At 54.5% G+C, this 18,603-nt stretch overlaps 1 protein-coding gene across 1 annotated transcript; it reads right to left on the reverse strand.

Moving 5' to 3' along the window:
* Nucleotides 1–10,702: 10,702 nt before the first annotated feature.
* On the reverse strand, nucleotides 10,703–15,656 carry LOC149273384 (alpha-N-acetylneuraminide alpha-2,8-sialyltransferase-like). The gene is made up of 5 exons (XM_089506390.1): nucleotides 15,484–15,656; nucleotides 13,547–13,691; nucleotides 12,610–12,719; nucleotides 11,645–11,737; nucleotides 10,703–11,171 (listed from the first exon to the last, which is right to left on the reverse strand). The coding sequence occupies exons 1-5, from the start codon at nucleotides 15,654–15,656 to the stop codon at nucleotides 10,703–10,705; spliced, it is 990 nt and encodes a 329-aa protein (XP_089362516.1).
* Nucleotides 15,657–18,603: the final 2,947 nt, after the last annotated feature.

The raw sequence follows: 18,603 nt of genomic DNA on the forward strand, positions 1-18,603 counted from the left end.
TCTGCCTGGGCTGTGTTTACCATGTTGTTGTTTTCACTGTATTACATGTTTACCCGTGCTAAGGTATATACGTTTGCACTTTGCCTTTACTGATAGTTGGTAACACGCTCCCGGGTGCACTGCCTTACCTACATATCACATTGCTTTTGGGCCCCTTCTCCCTTTTTTTTTTTTTTGTTTTTTGTTTTTATTATCTTTCGCTCTTCTGAGAGGTGTTTACTGTGCTACGGTATCCACTTTTGCACTTGTGCCTTTCCTGGGGAAAACGGGTGCGCATGTTGCACACACTGCACCCACATACATATCACACTACTATTGGGCCTTTTTCTTATTTATGTTATGTTTATTTTATCTCGCCTCCCTGGGTACCGTTTACTGTGCTCCTCCCTTTTCCGAGAATTACGGAGGGGCCATGTCGATGTTGCTTTCATTCAGGAGACTCATTTCCATGGGGACAGGGCTCCTAGGCTGTCATGTCGCTCATACCCCACTGGTTTCTTTAGCTAAGACCAAGGGGGTAGCACTGCTCTTTTCCACCAGGCTGCCTTTCCGGGTTATGGATACGCGGGTGGACCCAGAGGGGCGGTTTCTGTTTGTTAAGGGGAAACTTTTGGAACAGGTGTATACGTTTGCGAATGTTTATTTGCCCAACCGGGGCCAGCATGTTGTCCTCCGTGCCATTCTATGTTCTCTCGCTGACTTCCAAGAGGGTGTTTTGGTGTTGGGCGGCGATTTTAACGTCGCCATGTACCCTGAGCTCGACACCTCGACTGGGACTACGCGGACTCCCCGCCACGTCCTGCGGAAGATCACCTCCCTTCTTGCGTCTCACAGGCTGGTTGACTGTTGGAGGGCCATGCACCCCACTGGTAGGGACTATACATTTTATTCCACAGCGCACGGTTCCTATTCCCGCATAGATTATTTATTTCTCCCTTGCCGTTTTGCCACGCTCCTGCGTGGTTCTGCCATTGGGTCGGCCACATGGTCGGACCACGCTCCTGTCTCTGTCTCCATGGCCTCCCCAGTGCCTCGCTCCTCGGGGGGATCCTGGCAACTCAATGAATCTTTGTTGTCTGACGAGCCGTCCTGTGCGGAGGCGTCCCAGGTTCTCAGATGTTATTTTGAGGACAATCTCAACTCTGAGACACCGCTGTTGACAGTTTGGGAGGCCCACAAGTGTGTAGTTAGGGGCCACTTCATTAGCGTTTGTTCTCAACGTAAGCGGCTCGAGGCCGAACGGGTCGATCGGCTTTATTCTCAGATAGCATTGGCTTAACAGGCGCACAAGACTTCTTTATCGGGGGGGGTGACCTGCAGCTCCTCCTAGCTCTCCGTGGTGAATTGGCCTCAATTCTTAACAACAAACTACAATGCTCCTTTTTGAAAACCAAGGCCCTGTTTTATGAGCACGGTGACAAGCCCGGCAGGTACTTGGCCAGGGCTCTTCGCGCGGTTAGGAAGCCTACGTATGTCTCCAGGGTGCGCTCCTCCAGGGGCCGGATTCATTCTCACCCCCTTGATGTTTCCCGTTGCTTTCAGGACTATTACGAAGCACTGTACAATCTCCATCCGAACCCACACGGCAGATCCCCCTCCGGTAGGGCAGCTGCTGTCGAGGCATATCTGTCTAAGACAATTCGCCGGTCGCTCAAAGCGGATGAGGCGGCTCTCATTGATTCTCTGATCACTTTACCAGAATTCCTACTGGCCCTGAAGTCCTCCCCTTCTGGAAAATGTCCCGGCCCTGACGGGTTGCCGCTACGTTACTACTCTGCGTTCCGGGATATCTTGGCCCCTCGCTTCGTGGATGCCTTCAATTCTATCTTAGAGGGCGGTCGTATCCATTCCCATACCTTATCGGCCTCCATCACTCTGATCCCTAAGGAGGGCAAGGATCCCGAGCAATGCGGTAGCTACCGTCCTATATCCTTACTGAACTCTGATTTAAAACTATTTGCCAAGATACTTGCTAATAGAATCAAACCTTTCCTGCCCTTTTTGGTACACCCTGACCAGACGGGCTTCGTCCCGGGTCGTAAGGCCAGGGACAGCACTATTAGGGCTTTCCCTTATGCACTTTGCAAAACACACGTCTACCCCGACAGTGCTCCTCTCTACTGATGCCGAAAAGGCTTTTGACAGGGTGGATTGGTCTTTTATGCTTTCCACCCTGAATCACATGGGATTTGGTCCGGGTTTACTCACCTGGATCAGATCTTTATACTCTACTCCCATGGCACGAGTTCGGATCAATGGCTCCTTTTCTGACCCTTTCCCTATACGGAATGGGACTAGGCAGGGCTGTCCCTTATCTCCACTGCTCTTTGTGCTCTCCCTAGAGCCCCTCTTTCAGGCCGTCAGGATGAACCCTGATATCTGTGGACTCCAAGTGGGTTCCACGCACCATAAAATCCTGGGCTACGACCTCTTATTCGCTGTCACCCGCTCGGGGATTTCCCTCCCTAATATTCTTAAAGAGCTTTCCCTGTACGGTGCCCTTACCAATTTTAAAATTAATTCATCTAAGTCGGAGATTCTCAATGTGAATTTGCCCCAGGCGGCTGCTCTCCCGCTTCAGACCTCCTTTCCCTTTCCTTGGCGTTGCCCCAAAATCCAATACCTTGGGATTTGGCTGTCTCCTGACTTTTCCCAACTTTTCCACTATAATTTTGCGCCCCTTCTGGCCGCTCTTCAGGCTGATTTGGCTACATGGAAGAAACTGGCGCTCTCCTGGGTTGGTCGCATTAATACGATTAAGATGAATATTATGCCCCGTGTTCTTTATTTGTTCCAGGCTCTCCCTATCTCCGTCCCTCCCTCCTTTTTTGACTCGCTCCGGTCCACCTTCTTGCGATTTGTGTGGGGCACTCGTGCACCTCGAATTCGCTTCACCACTTTGATACTCCCCAAGTCTAAAGGTGGTCTTGCTTTGCCTTGCCCCCGCTCTTATTATAGGGCGTGCCACCTGCTCCGTGTTCTGGAGTGGGCACATAGTCCGCTCCATAAGCAATGGGTGGGCGTCGAGGCGGCCTTGCTGGATCTACCCATGAAGGTCTTACCTTGGTTGTCGATTCCGACGGCTCGCGCGATCACTTCGCCTCACCCTTTTATCCGGGCCACTTATATGACTTGGCTTCAGATCCTTCGGAAGACGCAACTTTCTTCTATCCCCTCCCCATTGACCTCGGTCAGGGATAATCCTGACTTTCCTGGGGGCCGCGACCTTTTCCCGGCTTCTCCTGCTGTGGTGGGACAGGGGATTGGTTCCTTTCTGACCTCTGAAGGCCTTAAGCCCTTGGCCGTACTGTCATCTTTCTTCGATTCCTTCCGTTACGCACAATTGTGCAGTTTCTTCCAGTCCTTGCCTCGGAAACATGCTGTGTTGCGAGATTGCACACAGTTTGAGGAGCTCTGTGTGGCCTCCACGCTCCCGCCCCATGGCATCTCTAGGCTATATGGCCTTTTACTTGTGTCCTTTTACCAGATATCACCGCCGTTCATGGGGGGCTGGGAATCTGAGCTGCAGGTCATCTTCTCCGAGGCACAATGGGAGAAGATATGTGTCATCACCCACAGCTGCTCTAGGAGTAACAGAGACCGGGAAATGGCATACAAATTGTTGTCCCGCTGGTATCGACCCCCGGCCTTGACTTCCACTTACTGCCCAGATGTGCCTAACAGATGTTGGAGATGTGACGCCTCTCCTGGCTCCCTTCTCCACCTCTGGTGGCACTGCCCACGGCTCGCTCCTTTTTGGACCTCGGTCCATCAGCACTTGCAGCGCTTCACGGACAGGACCATCCCTTTTACGCCAGAATTCCTCCTCCTTCATCATCTGCCCTACCCCGTGCGCTGGTTCCGGAGATCGGTGATCCGTCACCTCTTGACGGCAGCTAAGGCGCTAATTCCTCAACGCTGGGGCAGCCCTGCCCCACCCACCCTTAAAGACTGGATTCTACGGGTGGAACAGATACGCGTCTTTGATGAGTTGCAACTCCTGTCTGATGAGTCCATTGAGCGATATAGGTCCACTTGGTTCCACTGGCTGGAATTTGTGTCGGGGCCTGATATTCGTCCATTATTGGACTAGCGGCATAGACATGTTCCCCCTGGGTTGGGCAGCTGGGTCGCTGGGCTTTCTTCCCTTCTTTCATTCTTCCTCTCTTTCATTCTCTCAGTTTTCTATTTCTTTCATTCTTCTTTTCTTTTTTTTTTTTTCTCTTTGTTTTCTCCCATTAGTTTTCCTTCCCTCCTCCTCCTCCCACTGGGCTCGCAGCTCGTTTCCTTGAGACGGTTCTGTACTATGCCACGTCTCGCTGTGCTGCCCGCTTGTGCCTGCTCCAGTTCATCTGTGGTCATGATGTTTCTCATTTCGTTATCACACTACTGTCTGGGGCTTTTCGACTAGCGCCCGAGGCTGCTGTCATGACTTCCCCCCCTCCACTAATTTGGTTGTTTTGTTGTTCCCTGTTTGTTTACCTCCCTCGTCTCTCCGAGTGGGCTCACAGCGAATTTTTCTGAGAGTGATGTGTACTTTACCATGTCTCACTGTGTACCTTGCTCATGATTGCTCATGCTCTCCTGCTCAACTGTCATGATGTTTCTCATTTTGTTACCACAATGCTGTCTGGTGCCTCTTCGCTGGCACCTTGTGTTGCTGTTCTGACTCCCCCTCCCCCCCTAATTTTTCCTTCTGTACCCTCCATCCACAAAAACCGATTTAAAATAAAGAAAAACTGATTTACCCTTAAAAATAAAACCCGACCTCTGTAATTAATTTTAGAATTTTGGGGTAAGAGTCACGTTTTATCTCATCTTCAAATTGCGTCTTTTTGGCTGCAGCTGCCAGTCGCTTCATACGTTTCCCAGATCCCCCCTTTACATTTCACGGGTCACCCCTCTACGTTTCCCAGGTCACCCCTTTAGGTTTTCCGGTGCCACCCCTTTACGTTTTGCGAGTTCCCCCTTTACATTTTGCGAGTCACTCCTCTATGTTTCGGGGGGCACCCCTTTACGTTTCCCAGGTCACCCCTTAAAGTTTTCCGGTGCCACTCCTTCAGGTTTTGTGTGTCACCCCTTTAAGTTTCGCGGGTCACCCCTTTACGTTTCGCGGGTCACCCCTTTACATTTTGCGGGTTACCCCTCTACGTTTTGTGGGTCACCCCTCTACGTTTCGCATTCAGGCAATTTTTTCTTCGTTCTCAAAATGCGTTTTTTCAATAAACCGTTTAACGTGAAAATCAGTCGCCGCGGAGATAAAAATCACCGACCCCCCCTTCCTATAATTAGAATCCCAAAACTGGGGCAACAGCTTCCGGCAAAAGAGAAATCTCCTTCGGCACAGAGGAGCCCCCCCATCCCCCGCTCCGATGCCCCCCCGCCCCGATGCCCCCCCGCCCCGATGCCCCCCCCACCTCGTTGGGGCCGCTGACTGGGGATTTTCTCACAAAGATCTGAATAACGTTTGCCAAACAATCTCTTAAAGGGCCCCTCCGGCCAGCAGGGGGGCTTCAGCCGCGCGACCCTTTACATTTTCATACCTTTTGCCCCTTTTCCCCACCCACCTCCCCCACACAATTTACTTTCCACCAATGAGCCTCTGCATCAGTCGAGTGTTTTGTTTTTTTCTCATTTTGCTTTGAAGAATGCTTGTTAAAGTCCTCGTGGAAGGTTCCGGTTACTCACAGATACTTTATTATTATTATCTTTTATTTATATAGCGCCGACGATCTACCCAGCGCTTTAATAAGCGTTCTGTTACTTTAAATAAAACGCATCGGCGAGTTTTAACCCCGCGCGCTCCGGCGGGAAAGAAATTTCTGCAGCTTCACTCCGTAAATTGTTAAAGTTAGTTCCCTGTTTAATTAGCGAGCGGGGGAGGGGGTACGAGGAGCGGCCATCATCCCCTCCCCCGCCATCGCCATTGATTAAGGTCGGGGAAAGACAGTAAGTTCCTGATGGCAGCAAATTAAAGACGGTTCCGGCCAAAAATCCCGAAGCGCTGGCTCAGGCGGAGAGATGGCACGACCTCGAAATCCCTCCTCCCGCAAACGCCGCGACGACAGAAAGAAAGGGTTAAATGATCCGTCATCAATTTATTATTAAACAATTATTACATCATTTCACACAAATCTCATTTAATGTTCAGAAAATTCCAGATTAATTATATTTTTCCTTTATTTTTTTACTTTCGACCCTTTTGAGAAATTCTGTTCTGCCGGAATATTTTGCATTTAATTTCAGGCAATAAATTGATTTCTTCCTGTAAAATCAGAATAAAAATAAATAAATAAATACTAAAGCCATGAAATAATAATAAAAAAAGAATAATGACCTCATACCATAAATCACATTTTTGGAAATATTTTAATAGTTTTTTTCTTTTTGCCATAAAAAAAAAAATCATCAAAGGAGAACGCATCTCTGCTTCCATCAGGCCCGGCGCCCGACGCGGCTAACGAAATAATACAATCTGTAGTCATTAATCCCTGGCGGCCACCGATATCAAGAACATAAAAACATGACATCATAAAAAATAAAAAAATAAAAACTATATTAACTTCTGACCGAGTAAAAACATGGAACGTTCCTGCGGATCCCGGGAGGAGGAGGACCCATGAAGTGACAACGAGAGACCGGAATCTATAACTAGAGGGTCGGAGGCTCAGATGGAATGGGAGAGGGTGGTAGATAAGTGGAACGGCCTCCCAGCAGATGTGGTAGAGGGTAATACAGCGAGGGTATTAAACATACATGGGATAGACATACGGCTCCTGGATCTAAGACGAGACCAACGACTGATTAAGGTTTGAGTCTTTACAGCAGGAGAAACGGGCGACTGCGCGGGGGCCGCCGGGGGCCGATCTGCCGGCGGGTTCTCTGAAGTTTAGCGGACGACCCGCTGTTATTATCCGCCCCCCGAGGATGCGTTTGTTAAACCGGCGGCACCCGGGTCGCTCGCTGAATAGAATATTTACAGGAATTACGGCAGCCGTTGGGATTTCACAGAAATGAACCCAAAATAAATTAGGGGGATATCTGAAAAGCGCTGATTTACTTAATTCTTAGGGGTCGGGATCTCCAGCGATCGTAAATCTGGCCCCAAACCCGACGCTTCCCACAATTTAATCTGCAGCTGTCAGAAAATATATTTTTTGGGGAAAGTTGGGGCCGAATCGGACTAAATCCCTTCTTTTTACAGAGAAAGGAAATAGATGAGCCGGCGACACGCGAGAGAAGAGCGGGAAATCCTTGCACAATCTGTCAGTCGATTTCAGTTTGTGCTATTTTGGGCCAAGATTCTGAGCTCAGCAGGAGGACCCCCCCTCGGCAGGAGGACCCCTCGCCCGGCAGGAGGACCCCGCACTCGGCAGGAGGACCCCTCGCCCAGCAGGAGGACCCCGCACTCGGCAGGAGGACCCCTCGCCCAGCAGGAGGACCCCGCACTCGACAGGAGGACCCCTCGCCCGGCAGGAGGACCCCCCCCTCGACAAGAGGACCCCGCGCTCGACAGGAGGACCCCCCCTCAACAGGAGGACCCCGCACTCGACAGGAGGACCCCTCGCCCGGCAGGAGGACCCCCCCTCAACAGGAGGACCCCGCACTCGACAGGAGGACCCCTCGCTCGGCAGGAGGACCCCGCACTCGGCAGGAAGACCCCTCGTTCTACATGCAGACCCCGCGCTCGGCAGGAGGACCCCACGCTCTTGGCTGATCGGGCCAGAAGAAGGAACTGATCAATGAATTTCGGTGCCATTGTTCCCATAATGCTTTGCTGCGTGGCCTCGAACACTTGTGTAAAATGAAATCATGTAGAAGGTCCCGCCAACGATGAGAAAGTGTTAACGTCGGGGGCTCTGCGGTGCTGTAGTCGCGCCGGGCGATCAGTGTCGCTGTGCTTGCGTTGGGGGCTCCGTGTCGCTGTGATTATTTCGGGGGCTCCGTGTCGCTGCGCCTGCGTCGGGGGCTCTGCGGTGCGTCGTGGGCTCCGTGTCGCTGCGATTGCGTCGTGGGCTCCGTGTCGCTGCGATTGCGTCGGGGGCTCCGTGACGCTGCAATTACGTCGGGGGCTCCGTGTCGCTGCGCCTGCGTCGGGGGCTCCGTGTCGCTGCGCTTGCGTCGGGGGCTCAGTGTCGCTGCGCCTGCGTCGGGGGCTCTGCGGTGCTGCGGTCGCGCCGGGCGCTGGGCTTGTGTCGGGGGCTCCGTGTCGCTGCGATTGCGTCGTGGGCTCCGTGTCGCTGCGATTGCGTCGTGGGCTCCGTGTCGCTGCGATTGCGTCGGGGGCTCCGTGACGCTGCAATTACGTCGGGGGCTCCGTGTCGCTGCGCCTGCGTCGGGGGCTCCGTGTCGCTGCGCTTGCGTCGGGGGCTCAGTGTCGCTGCGCCTGCGTCGGGGGCTCTGCGGTGCTGCGGTCGCGCCGGGCGCTGGGCTTGTGTCGGGGGCTCCGTGTCGCTGCGATTGCGTCGTGGGCTCCGTGTCGCTGCGATTGCGTCGGGGGCTCCGTGTCGCTGCGCCTGCGTCGGGGGCTCCATGTCGCTGCGCCTGCGTCGGGGGCTCCGTGTCGCTGCGCCTGCGTCGTGGGGCTCCGTGTCGCTGCGCTTGCGTCGGGGGCTCAGTGTCGCTGCGCCTGCGTCGGGGGCTCTGCGGTGCTGCGGTCGCGCCGGGCGCTGGGCTTGTGTCGGGGGCTCCGTGTCGCTGCAATTGCGTCAGGGGCTCTGCGGTGCTGCGGTCGCGCCGGGCGCTGGGCTTGTGTCGGGGGCTCCGTGTCGCTGCGCTTGCGTCGGGGGCTCAGTGTCGCTGCGCCTGCGTCGGGGGCTCTGCGGTGCTGCGGTCGCGCCGGGCGCTGGGCTTGTGTCGGGGGCTCCGTGTCGCTGCGATTGCGTCGTGGGCTCCGTGTCGCTGCGATTGCGTCGGGGGCTCCGTGACGCTGCAATTACGTCGGGGGCTCCGTGTCGCTGCGCCTGCGTCGGGGGCTCCGTGTCGCTGCGCCTGCGTCGGGGGCTCCGTGTCGCTGCGCTTGCGTCGGGGGCTCAGTGTCGCTGCGCCTGCGTCGGGGGCTCTGCGGTGCTGCGGTCGCGCCGGGCGCTGGGCTTGTGTCGGGGGCTCCGTGTCGCTGCAATTGCGTCAGGGGCTCTGCGGTGCTGCTGTCGCTCCGGGCGCTCTGTGTCACTGCGCTTGCGTCGGGGGCTCCGTGTCGCTGCGTTTGCGTCAGGGGCTCTGCGGTGCTGCGGTCGCGCCATGTCGCTGCGATTACGTCAGGGGCTCCGTGTCGCTGCGCCTGCTTCGGGCGCTCCGTGTCGCTGCGCTTGCGTTACACGCCCCGAGTCGCTGCCATGTAGAGCCTCTACAAATATAACGGCTTTAATATTTCTCCAGAAGGCTCAGAACGGAACAGGAAATTTGGCTGAGGGTCATCAGATTTGGTCATCGGGGCCGTAATCCAGAAATTCTGAATTTTTTTCATTGTTTTTTGGGGTAATCTAATAATTATATGACATCATCGAGCGGGGTGCTTATGTTCACCCTAAAGACCCCGGGTGAGAGCGGCCCTCTAACTTAACGCCAAGCTGCTAACTATCGATGAAAGCGAGTACTAACCTTACTTATCTTATTTATTGATTTATATAGCGCCATCATATTCAGCGGCGCTGTACAATTACTTTTAGTCTTATGTTTTTAAATAGTTTAATACGCCTGGCTTGGCTTTGAGGACTAGCACATTCCCCGTAGAGTTAAACGTCCCGCTCCAAGGCAGCTTAGGGGTCACTGTCCCTTTAAGACAGACCCAACTTTCACCCCTCGGAGGGAGAACAAAAAGCCAAAGGGGTATTTTCAGGATGCAGAAGGACACACAGTTTGCCCCCCGGACAGACAGACATCACCCATGCAGCTAAAAAAACATCACAAGCAGAAACCCTCTCAATAACAAAGGGTGCAAAAACCTTGTAAACGGTAAAAACTGTCCGATCTTTACTGACACGGAACGGCCCATCCTACGGCTCATTCCGCCCACAAGGAACGGCCCATCCCGCCCACAGGGAACGGCCCATCCCGCCCACAGGGAACGGCCCATCCCGCCCACAGGGAACGGCCCATCCCGCCCACAGGGAACGGCCCATCCTGCCATCTCCAATTTTTTTTTATACAAATCAGTGCAAAATAACCCCCCCCCCATGCACATCGGACACGGATGCGGCACGTTCAAATTCCACCACTGACCCAGCAAGAGAAAGAGCGGCTGTAACATGCGCAACGCGGTCACCATATCCTGCCCAAAGAGCCGTGGCTGGTAAAGAGTTACATTTTTGTCTTAAAAATGCAGATTGCATTAAAAATAAAATATTCTGCGACTTCCGGAGATCGACTGGAACGAGTTACAAAAAAATGTCCCGCGCTGGTCTTAAAAAATACTACATTCTTTTGATCCTAAACAGCCAAAAAAGAAACAAAAAAAACCATATAAAAACGTCCACGACGTGCGTTCATCAGCTGGGGGGGGTCAGGAAGACGGTAAAGCTGCGGACACAGTTTGGCACTTTCATGAAAAGCTGCCCTTGGGGGCAATCACGGCCCCCACTGCTGGTATCAGGGAGAAGAGATGTGCCCCAGTACAAGAAAACACTACTTCTTCCCCAAAACTCCATGTTTTTATCCAAAAAAACCCACACTATTAGCTGAAGTGGGTGGCGCGATAATCGCTTTATCCCGAGGCACACCGGTCCAGCTGGATCCGCAGGACTCCGGTCTTGTGAAGCAGCCAGAGCTGCAGGAACTCCTCCGGCATGGCGTGGAACCCGGACAGCGGCAGGACGTCGTCGTAGTAATGATGGCTGATGGACTTCCCGTTCAGGTCCGTCTGGAAGGGCCAAAAGCCGTAGATGGTGACCTCGTCGCACAGGCTGAGTGCCGCGCTGGCCATGAAGAGCCCGGTGGAGAGGCGCTTGGAGCGGACGCCTTTGCTCCTCCAGAATTTGCCGACGTTGCGCAGGAAGTTGGGGTTGGCGAAGAGCACGGTGTGGTTGGTGCGGAAGTCGGCGAGCGTGTAATAGACGCGGAGCGACGGGTCCGTTCCGTGCTTCATGGAGAAAGCCGGCATGTACAGGTAGCTGGAGTTGTAGACTTTCACGCTGTCCACAAAGGCTTTTCTAGACCACAGAAGGTTCTGGAACCTGCAGGAAAGGGAGGTTTGGGTCGTTTACGACGGGTTCTAGACCATCGCGTGGCGGCGGTTCTCAAACGCGTCGGGGAGGCGGCGACCGGGTCCGTAAACACGTTCCGCGTGGAAATTCGGAGCGTTTCTTGCGGTCAGTAAAGGGACAGTTTAATGTAACCGGAAGATCCGCTACGGAACGGAGCTGCAGCTGCCCTCCTCCCCCCGAGAGCTGATTGGCTGTTCCCGCCGTGCTGGAGCCGAATGAGGTGAGGGGGCGGGGACAAGCACTCGGCTGGGGGTGGAAAGGGGCAAACGTATACGGGGAGGGATTCTGCAGATTCATGCAAGCGGGCCCCCCCGGGAATGTGACGGGGCCGCGGGGCGTAGGTGTTTACGTGTGGATGGCAGCTGGAGGGGCCCTTTCGATGTATCGTCTCGTGTAGATGAGACCGATGTGTCCTTCTTGCCGCGTATGGATGATGCGCTTACCTTTTATCGATTATTGAGGGGTTGATGGTCACCAGGTGGGTTTTGGAGCCCACGTCCTTGGTGTACTCGCTGGTTAACGGGGGCAGGTTGCACCTGTGGGGGAGACACAGCCCTGATGGGTACTTAATCCGCAGAGAGATGGGGCTGGTCTACTAAGTGACCCGCAGACAGACAGAGGCGCTGCAGCCTGCGCATGTTCCCCGCTCCCCCTCCTTTAGTCCCCCTCGCACACCGACTGACGATTCTTAGGGTCACACCCTGTTATTACCCCCAATAATACCCCCATCTGCCGTGACCACAGTTTCCACCCCAATATCTCAGTAAAGCCGTATCCTCTAAAATTTGCCTCATACCCATGAAAAGCCCCTGCTCTGCGCATTATTTGCTCCTCAGCAGGCTTCCCTTACGCTCCTTCCCCGATGTGGAGAGCTGAGTTTAGCCATTTAACCCATCGTGCCCATGTCTGAATACTCAGTAACCTCTACACCCCCCTCCAGAATAAAACATTCATACCCTGGCCCTTAACCACCTGCCCCTATATATCGGGGTTCCGGGTATTTTATTGATTGGATGTTCTGTTTAATTTCTATACACATTATGGGGGCTTTTAGGGCCGTAGAACCCTGCGATACCCTCATAGCCAGCAAACATTCTGACCTCCTAGAAAAGAGGGGCATCAGGGAGGAGAGAGGGGCATCAGGGGAGGAGAGAGGGGCATCAGGGAGGAAGGAAGGGCATGAGGATACAGGCGGGACTGGACAGACTTAACAGGGACACTCGGCAGGTATTTCCCTTTTGTGTCCTCTGTGTTAGAGCTGAAATGCTGGATGCGCTTCTCTAAATAACAGATTTTACCCCCTGCCGGGGTATTAATAGTCCGCATTCAGACTCTTCAGGATGGAGCATAAAGGGGCGGCATAAAGGGGGGTAGAAGGGGGGGCAGGGGTCTTGGGGGTCTTACTTACCGCACAACAAAGTCGGCCTCATCTATTTGCTTCCCGCAGCCGCTGCCCCTCAGGATCCCACCGTTGCCCACCACAGAGCATTTCTTTAATGGCAGCTTGAACGGCGTATCCTGGCAACAGAAAGGGGGGGTGAACAAGCTGCCGGGGTCTTTGTTACACCGAAAACTGGGAGGGGCAGCTGGCAAAGCAAGAGTTAAAGCCCCTGGGCTGCATCCCACCCAATGCAGGGATAGCGTGGTACTGGGGGGGGGTATTAATCAACATCCAACAAAGCCCCCAGACCCTGAACCCATTCCACCTATATGATTACAATGAGGAGGGGGTGCAGTCCGTGGCTCTTATAGGGTTAACATATTTGGTGGTCTGCGCATTGTGCCCTAAATGAGGAGGCATAAGGTCAATAAATAACCTCTGGGGGCAATGAGCTTCAGTGGTCCAGAGGCAGATCAATGTACTACCTGAGGGGCAATTACACCAACAAACCACCAAAAGGTGATAATCCAGAGCAAATCTCATTGGTTCACCCCCCCCCTCAATGTGGCATTATCCTGTCCCCCCCAAATGCATTATCTCAACACCCCCAAATGTGACATTACCCCAGCCTCTCAGAGAGGCAGGTGTGAAGCGGGGCCGGAGTGAAGAGAGGCAGGTGGGAAGTGAAGCGAGGCAGGTGTGAAGAGAGGCAGGAGTGAAGAGAGGCAGGTGTGAAGAGAGGCAGGTGTGAAGCAAAGCGAGGCAGGTGTGAAGTAAAGCGAGGCAGGTGTGAAGTGAAGCGAGGCAGGTGTGAAGAGAGGCAGGAGTGAAGCGAGGCAGGTGTGAAGCGAGGCAGGAGTGAAGCCCCCGGCCTCCTATCCACTAACCTCACTCGAGCAAATAAATAAGTAAATAAAGTTCTGTTTTGTTTTTTTACGCAGATTTTATGAGTCGTTCCGCTGACCTGTGGGAAGAGGCTGTGAGTCGTGTTGTCGATGGTCAGTGAATACAGGAACTCTCCGTCGAACCAGACGCTCTCCCCGACAGGAGTGTTTACTTTGGTGACAGAGAACAGGTTCCCCGCGTCGCAGCAGTCCTGCAGCAGCTTCCTGCGGAGACAGAAGACCCGGCGGCGAAACGCGTCGTCAGCTTCGTGTCCATCACCCTGCACCTCAGGGCCACACGTCAACATTTCAAGTGGCCAGACAGTAATTTGGTTCCAGGGGTGTGGCTGGAGGTGTGGCTATGGGTGTGGCTTTGTCCACACTTTTTATGTGACCTAGTTTTACTGACTAAGCTATTTAGAAGACATCGGGGGGGGGGGGCAATTAGATTTAGGGCCCAAAGAGGGACTGGGCCAACCAAATAGGGACACACATGAGGTATGGATTCGAGATTACACCGTAAACGATCATGGAGCCAAACGAGAAGTTAAATGTGTGGCCCCTTCTCCCCCGCCGGGTGGTAACGGCGTGAACCCCGCCCCTCTCTCACCTGACCTCATCATCGGGTTTTATAAGATCAGCCGCACCTCCGGCCCAGGATCTGGCTGTTGTTTTTGCTTCTCGGTGTGGGGCGATTATCTGTCTGATTCCCCAGGACTTTGACCTCTGCCTTGATACCCCGTTTGTGAACCCTGTCTGCACCGCGTACCGGTTTTGCCCCCGTGGGCACTCTCACTGCAGGGTTATTTTGTAAGGGTCAGCGCCATCTCCCGCAACTGGGCTCCGGCTCCTGGTAAGTCCTGACATGCTGCCCTGCACCGGCCACATCCTATTCATCTAGAAAGTACCCCGGGGTATTCTGAGTCCCCTTCCTGCCCCCTGTGAGATTCAGATCGGCCTCTTTTTGGATCATTTGATATTCCGCCTCGTTATTTTTGGGTTCCGTGTCGGTTCAGGACACTCAACCAACCTGTTCTATATACCCCTCCCTCGACACGTCGCGTACACATGGGGCAATTACATTTTGCTGGGCAGATAAATCCTCAGTACCCTCAGGCGATGCCCACAGCCAGGGCCACAACTCAGGAGGGGGAGGCCAAGGAGCAAGTGATTTTGAACCCTATAGGGGAATGAAAGAATTTGCACCACGTGGGGCATCAACAGGGCGATATCAGTGAGGCACCTGGGGGCAGTAATAATATGGATACTATGGTGTAAGGTGGCACCAGGGGAGAAGGCAGGATCCTGGGGAGGGGGCAGTTCTGGATGCAGGATTCCGGGGAGGGGCAGCTTTGGGTGCAGGATCCCAGGCAGGGGGCAGTTCTGGATGCTGGATCCCAGGCAGGGGGCAATTCTGGATGCTGGATCCCAGGGAGGGGGCAATTCTGGGTGCAGAATCCCGGGGAGGGGGCAGTTCTGGGTGCAGAATCCCGGGGAGGGGGCAGTTCTGGGTGCAGAATCCCAGGGAGGGGGCAGTTCTGGATGCAGGATCCCGGGGAGGGGGCAGTTCTGGATGCTGGATCCGGGGGAGGGGGCAGTTCTGGATGCAGGATCCCGGGGAGGGGGCAGTTCTGGATGCTGGATCTCGGGGAGGGGGCAGTTCTGGATGCTGGATCTCGGGGAGGGGGCAGTTCTGGATGCTGGATCCCGGGGAGGGGGCAGTTCTGGATGCTGGATCTCAGGGAGGGGGCAGTTCTGGATGCTGGATCCCGGGGAGGGGGCAGTTCTGGATGCTGGATCTCAGGGAGGGGGCAGTTCTGGATGCTGGATCCCGGGGAGGGGGCAGTTCTGGGTACCATGAAGCTGCTGCATTGTTTGGATGGGGATGTTGGGTTTAAAGGAGGATTCAATGGATGTAAAAGGAGGTTTATTGTGTGACGGGGGGGGGGGGGTAATATTACCGGGGACGGGGGGGTATTACTGTCGGGGAGGGGTATTATCAGCAGCAGTCCAGTACCTGAATGCCTCGGCCGCGGTCTTGTTGCCCCTCCAGCCCGGCCCCAGCCTCCGCACGTCCCGCACGATGTCCCCGGCTCGCGGGGCTCGGTCCCCCGGGTTCAGGTACAGCCAGCAGAGCAGCAGCGCGCACAGGGCACTGGCCCCCACGGGCAGCCGGCTCCGGGGCCACATCCTGCCCCACAGCCCCGCGGCGGCCCTCATCCGGGGGGGTACATGCCTGGCATCATCCCTGGGTGTCCAGCTGCGGCCCCTGACGGGGTATCTGTCCTCTTCGGGCCCTTGATGGGGTAACGATCCTCCTCCCGTTGCCCCGGCGTCTGGGCTGCGATCTCTCATCGACCCCGCCCCCAAATCTGTTCAGCCACGCCCCTACATACACCCCCAACACAGACCCCCCCCCAACACGATTTAAATCCCCGGAGACCCCAGAGACAAAAGGCACGTTGTACACAGCGCTGTACTCAGCAATATGCACAGCAATATACCCAGCGCTGTACACAGCAACATACACAGCGCTGTACCCAGCAGTATACACAGCACTGTACCCAGCAATATACCCAGTGCTGTACTCACCTAAGGAGATCACCAGCGGCTTCCCTCTGTAAATGGACTGCACTGGGGGGCTTTTAATGCGTCTCCACCTCAATACGCATGACAGCTTCCGCAGGATCCCCCAAACTAACACACTTTATCGGGGGTTTAAAGGGCAACAGAAGAGGGGTAACACGGGGTAAACACAAAGAAAAGCAAAGCAAATTGCCCCGTTCCACGACCAATCAGGGGCTTCCGACTGGGCGGGTGAAGGACCAACCAACAGGAATGCTGCATAATCTGAAAACCTGAATATAGTTGGCACCGGGTAGGGGCAATGGGGCAAGAAACGCGTCTGCCGACGGGGCTATGATACAAACAGGACCGGGTCCTATTACAGGTCGCTATGGTGATTGGACCATTAGTCCATGGGGTAAGATGGTTTCTTGCCCCGACGTGTTTGATACTCTAACATGTCACACGCGGTGCCCGGATACCACGGCCGGGTAAAAGCCCCATCAGTAACAATGGGAACATTTAAGCCGGTGGCTCATGGTGACCCCGAATCCGATCTGCCCCCCACTATATGAGAGCATTAACAGAACCCGCGCCTTCCCCTCCCCAAGGCAGACAGCCGCCGGCAGACAGGACAGCAACAACCGGAGCGAGGGGACGCCATTCGCTTTCATTACGGCAAACAACGCAACCAATCCATTTTTTTTTAATATCGCTGACTTGGCACATTTCCTGGGTTGTTGCTATGGAAACGCCCGGCAGCCGTTGCAGAGAGTGCTCATCGTGAATTTAAATGTCAGGGATCCCCCGTCGGAGGCGGCGATCCGCAGGGCTGTCCGCTGATCCCCGGCGCGTTTATTAAACGCTGATTAATATTTTATGATGCGGATGAGACCGGCGGCCCCGGGGGGGGGGGGGATACCATTTAGTGGGGTCGGTAGAAAAACAATCAATCAATATTTATCACCAACAGAACCTGCCAGCAGATCGGCCCCCGGCGGCCCCCCGTCTCTCCTGCTGTAACGACTCAAACCTTAATCAGTCGTTGGTCTCGTCTTAGATTCAGGAGCCGTATGTCTATCCCATGCCTGTTTAATCCCCTCGCTGTATTACCCCCTACCACTTCTGCTGGGAGACTGTTCCACTTAAAGACCACCCTCTCAGTAACTCTTCTTTCCAATAGATTTGTATTCTCTTTACCCGACGCAGTCAGCGGATTCCCTGCGCGGCTCACAGGATTTTTCCGCCATGAACGTGCGTCGCCCCCCCACCCCCGAACGCAGAAAGACTCCTGACTGCGCTGAGGACCCCACGCGTTTCTGCCATGGAGGAGCCGGCTGGACAAATCTAACGGATAAACCAAAAGAACTTTCTGGGCCCTCAGCCGATCCCCACGGCCTCTCTCCCCATCCCTTTACACGTCACATAACTTTAATTTCCGAATCTAATAGAGGCTCTGGGACTTAGATGTAAAATAAGTAAGTTTTACTTTACCATGAGGGTGGTAGATTAGCGGAACAATCTCCCAACAGAGGTGGTAGAGGGTAATACAGTGAGGGTATTAAACATGCATGGGATAGACATACGGCTCCTGAATCTAAGACGAGACCAACGACTGATTAAGGTTTGAGTCGTTACAGCAGGAAAAACGGCTAGACGGGGGCCGGATGGGGCCGATCTGCTGGCGGGTTCTGGGTTTCTCAGTAGATCACGGAGCAAACGACACAAAATCAGAGAAAACGCTTTTTCAGCTTCGTTCTGTCATTTTATTTCACTTCCGCAGACCTAGAACCGGCTACGAGGTAGAACCCCCCCCGCCCCCCCCATTATCTCCCGTCCGCTACATTGTAACACAAGGTGCTAAAGCGACAGCGCCACCTACAGCTCGGAACCCGCGGACGATCTCCTCACAGCAGAGTCTGTGCCGGGGACAGCAGACCATTTAGGTGATAAAACCTCTTACTGCGCAGGCGCTGCGTGGAGCCCTCGCTGTAACAAACGGACGCGTTCCAGGTATTTCCATCTCAGTCCAGGGCTGTCCGCCCGCAGAGTCTGGGGCCGAATACGGTCAGGGAGCGGATGGCGAGGGGCCCCGGGATCGCCGCTGTTGTACTTGGCTGCGCGGCTCCATCTGACGGACGAGTGGAGATCGACACGGTTCGCTTCCCGTCTCCTAATCGGGCTTTAAGCTGCCGGGGTTTGGGGGTCCCTGGCGGGGCGTTTCACAGAAGCGGGGGAGCCGCCGTTACACGCTACAGGGAAGTACTTCGGGGTATCGCCGCGGCAACGCTAGCCACTCAGCGACAATTTATCAAGAATATATTTGTGTGAAATATTTACAAACTGAGAAAAAATATTTTATTCCAATTTCGTTGCATTCGAGGAGCTCGTTGGGCGCGTAGAAGTCCGGCGGCGGATCACCGCTCTTCCCCGGGGCGCCGTTTAAATGAATGCGGTTTCACCGGCTGACCGTGCGGCGGCCACAAGCATTGCACATGCGAGGATAAATAACGCGGAAAACACGTTCCGGAGCCACGGATCGGCGCCATAAGCGTCTTTCACTGAAAGCAAC

Source organism: Sceloporus occidentalis, unplaced genomic scaffold, assembly GCF_023333645.1.
Source record: "Sceloporus occidentalis isolate IW3139 unplaced genomic scaffold, rSceOcc1.0.p SCAF_382, whole genome shotgun sequence".
Lineage (NCBI taxonomy): Eukaryota > Metazoa > Chordata > Lepidosauria > Squamata > Phrynosomatidae > Sceloporus > Sceloporus occidentalis.

Bases quoted from the DNA above. Each gene is read 5' to 3' on its own strand.
- LOC149273384 (XM_089506390.1), bottom strand. From the start codon at position 15,656: ATGTGGCCCCGGAGCCGGCTGCCCGTGGGGGCCAGTGCCCTGTGCGCG. The intron at 12,720-13,546 runs GTCAGCGGAACG...TTCTGTTGCCAG, and splicing joins CTCACAGCCTCTTCCCACAG to GATACGCCGTTCAAGCTGCC. The intron at 11,172-11,644 runs GTAAGCGCATCA...CCTTTCCTGCAG, and splicing joins CCCTCAATAATCGATAAAAG to GTTCCAGAACCTTCTGTGGT.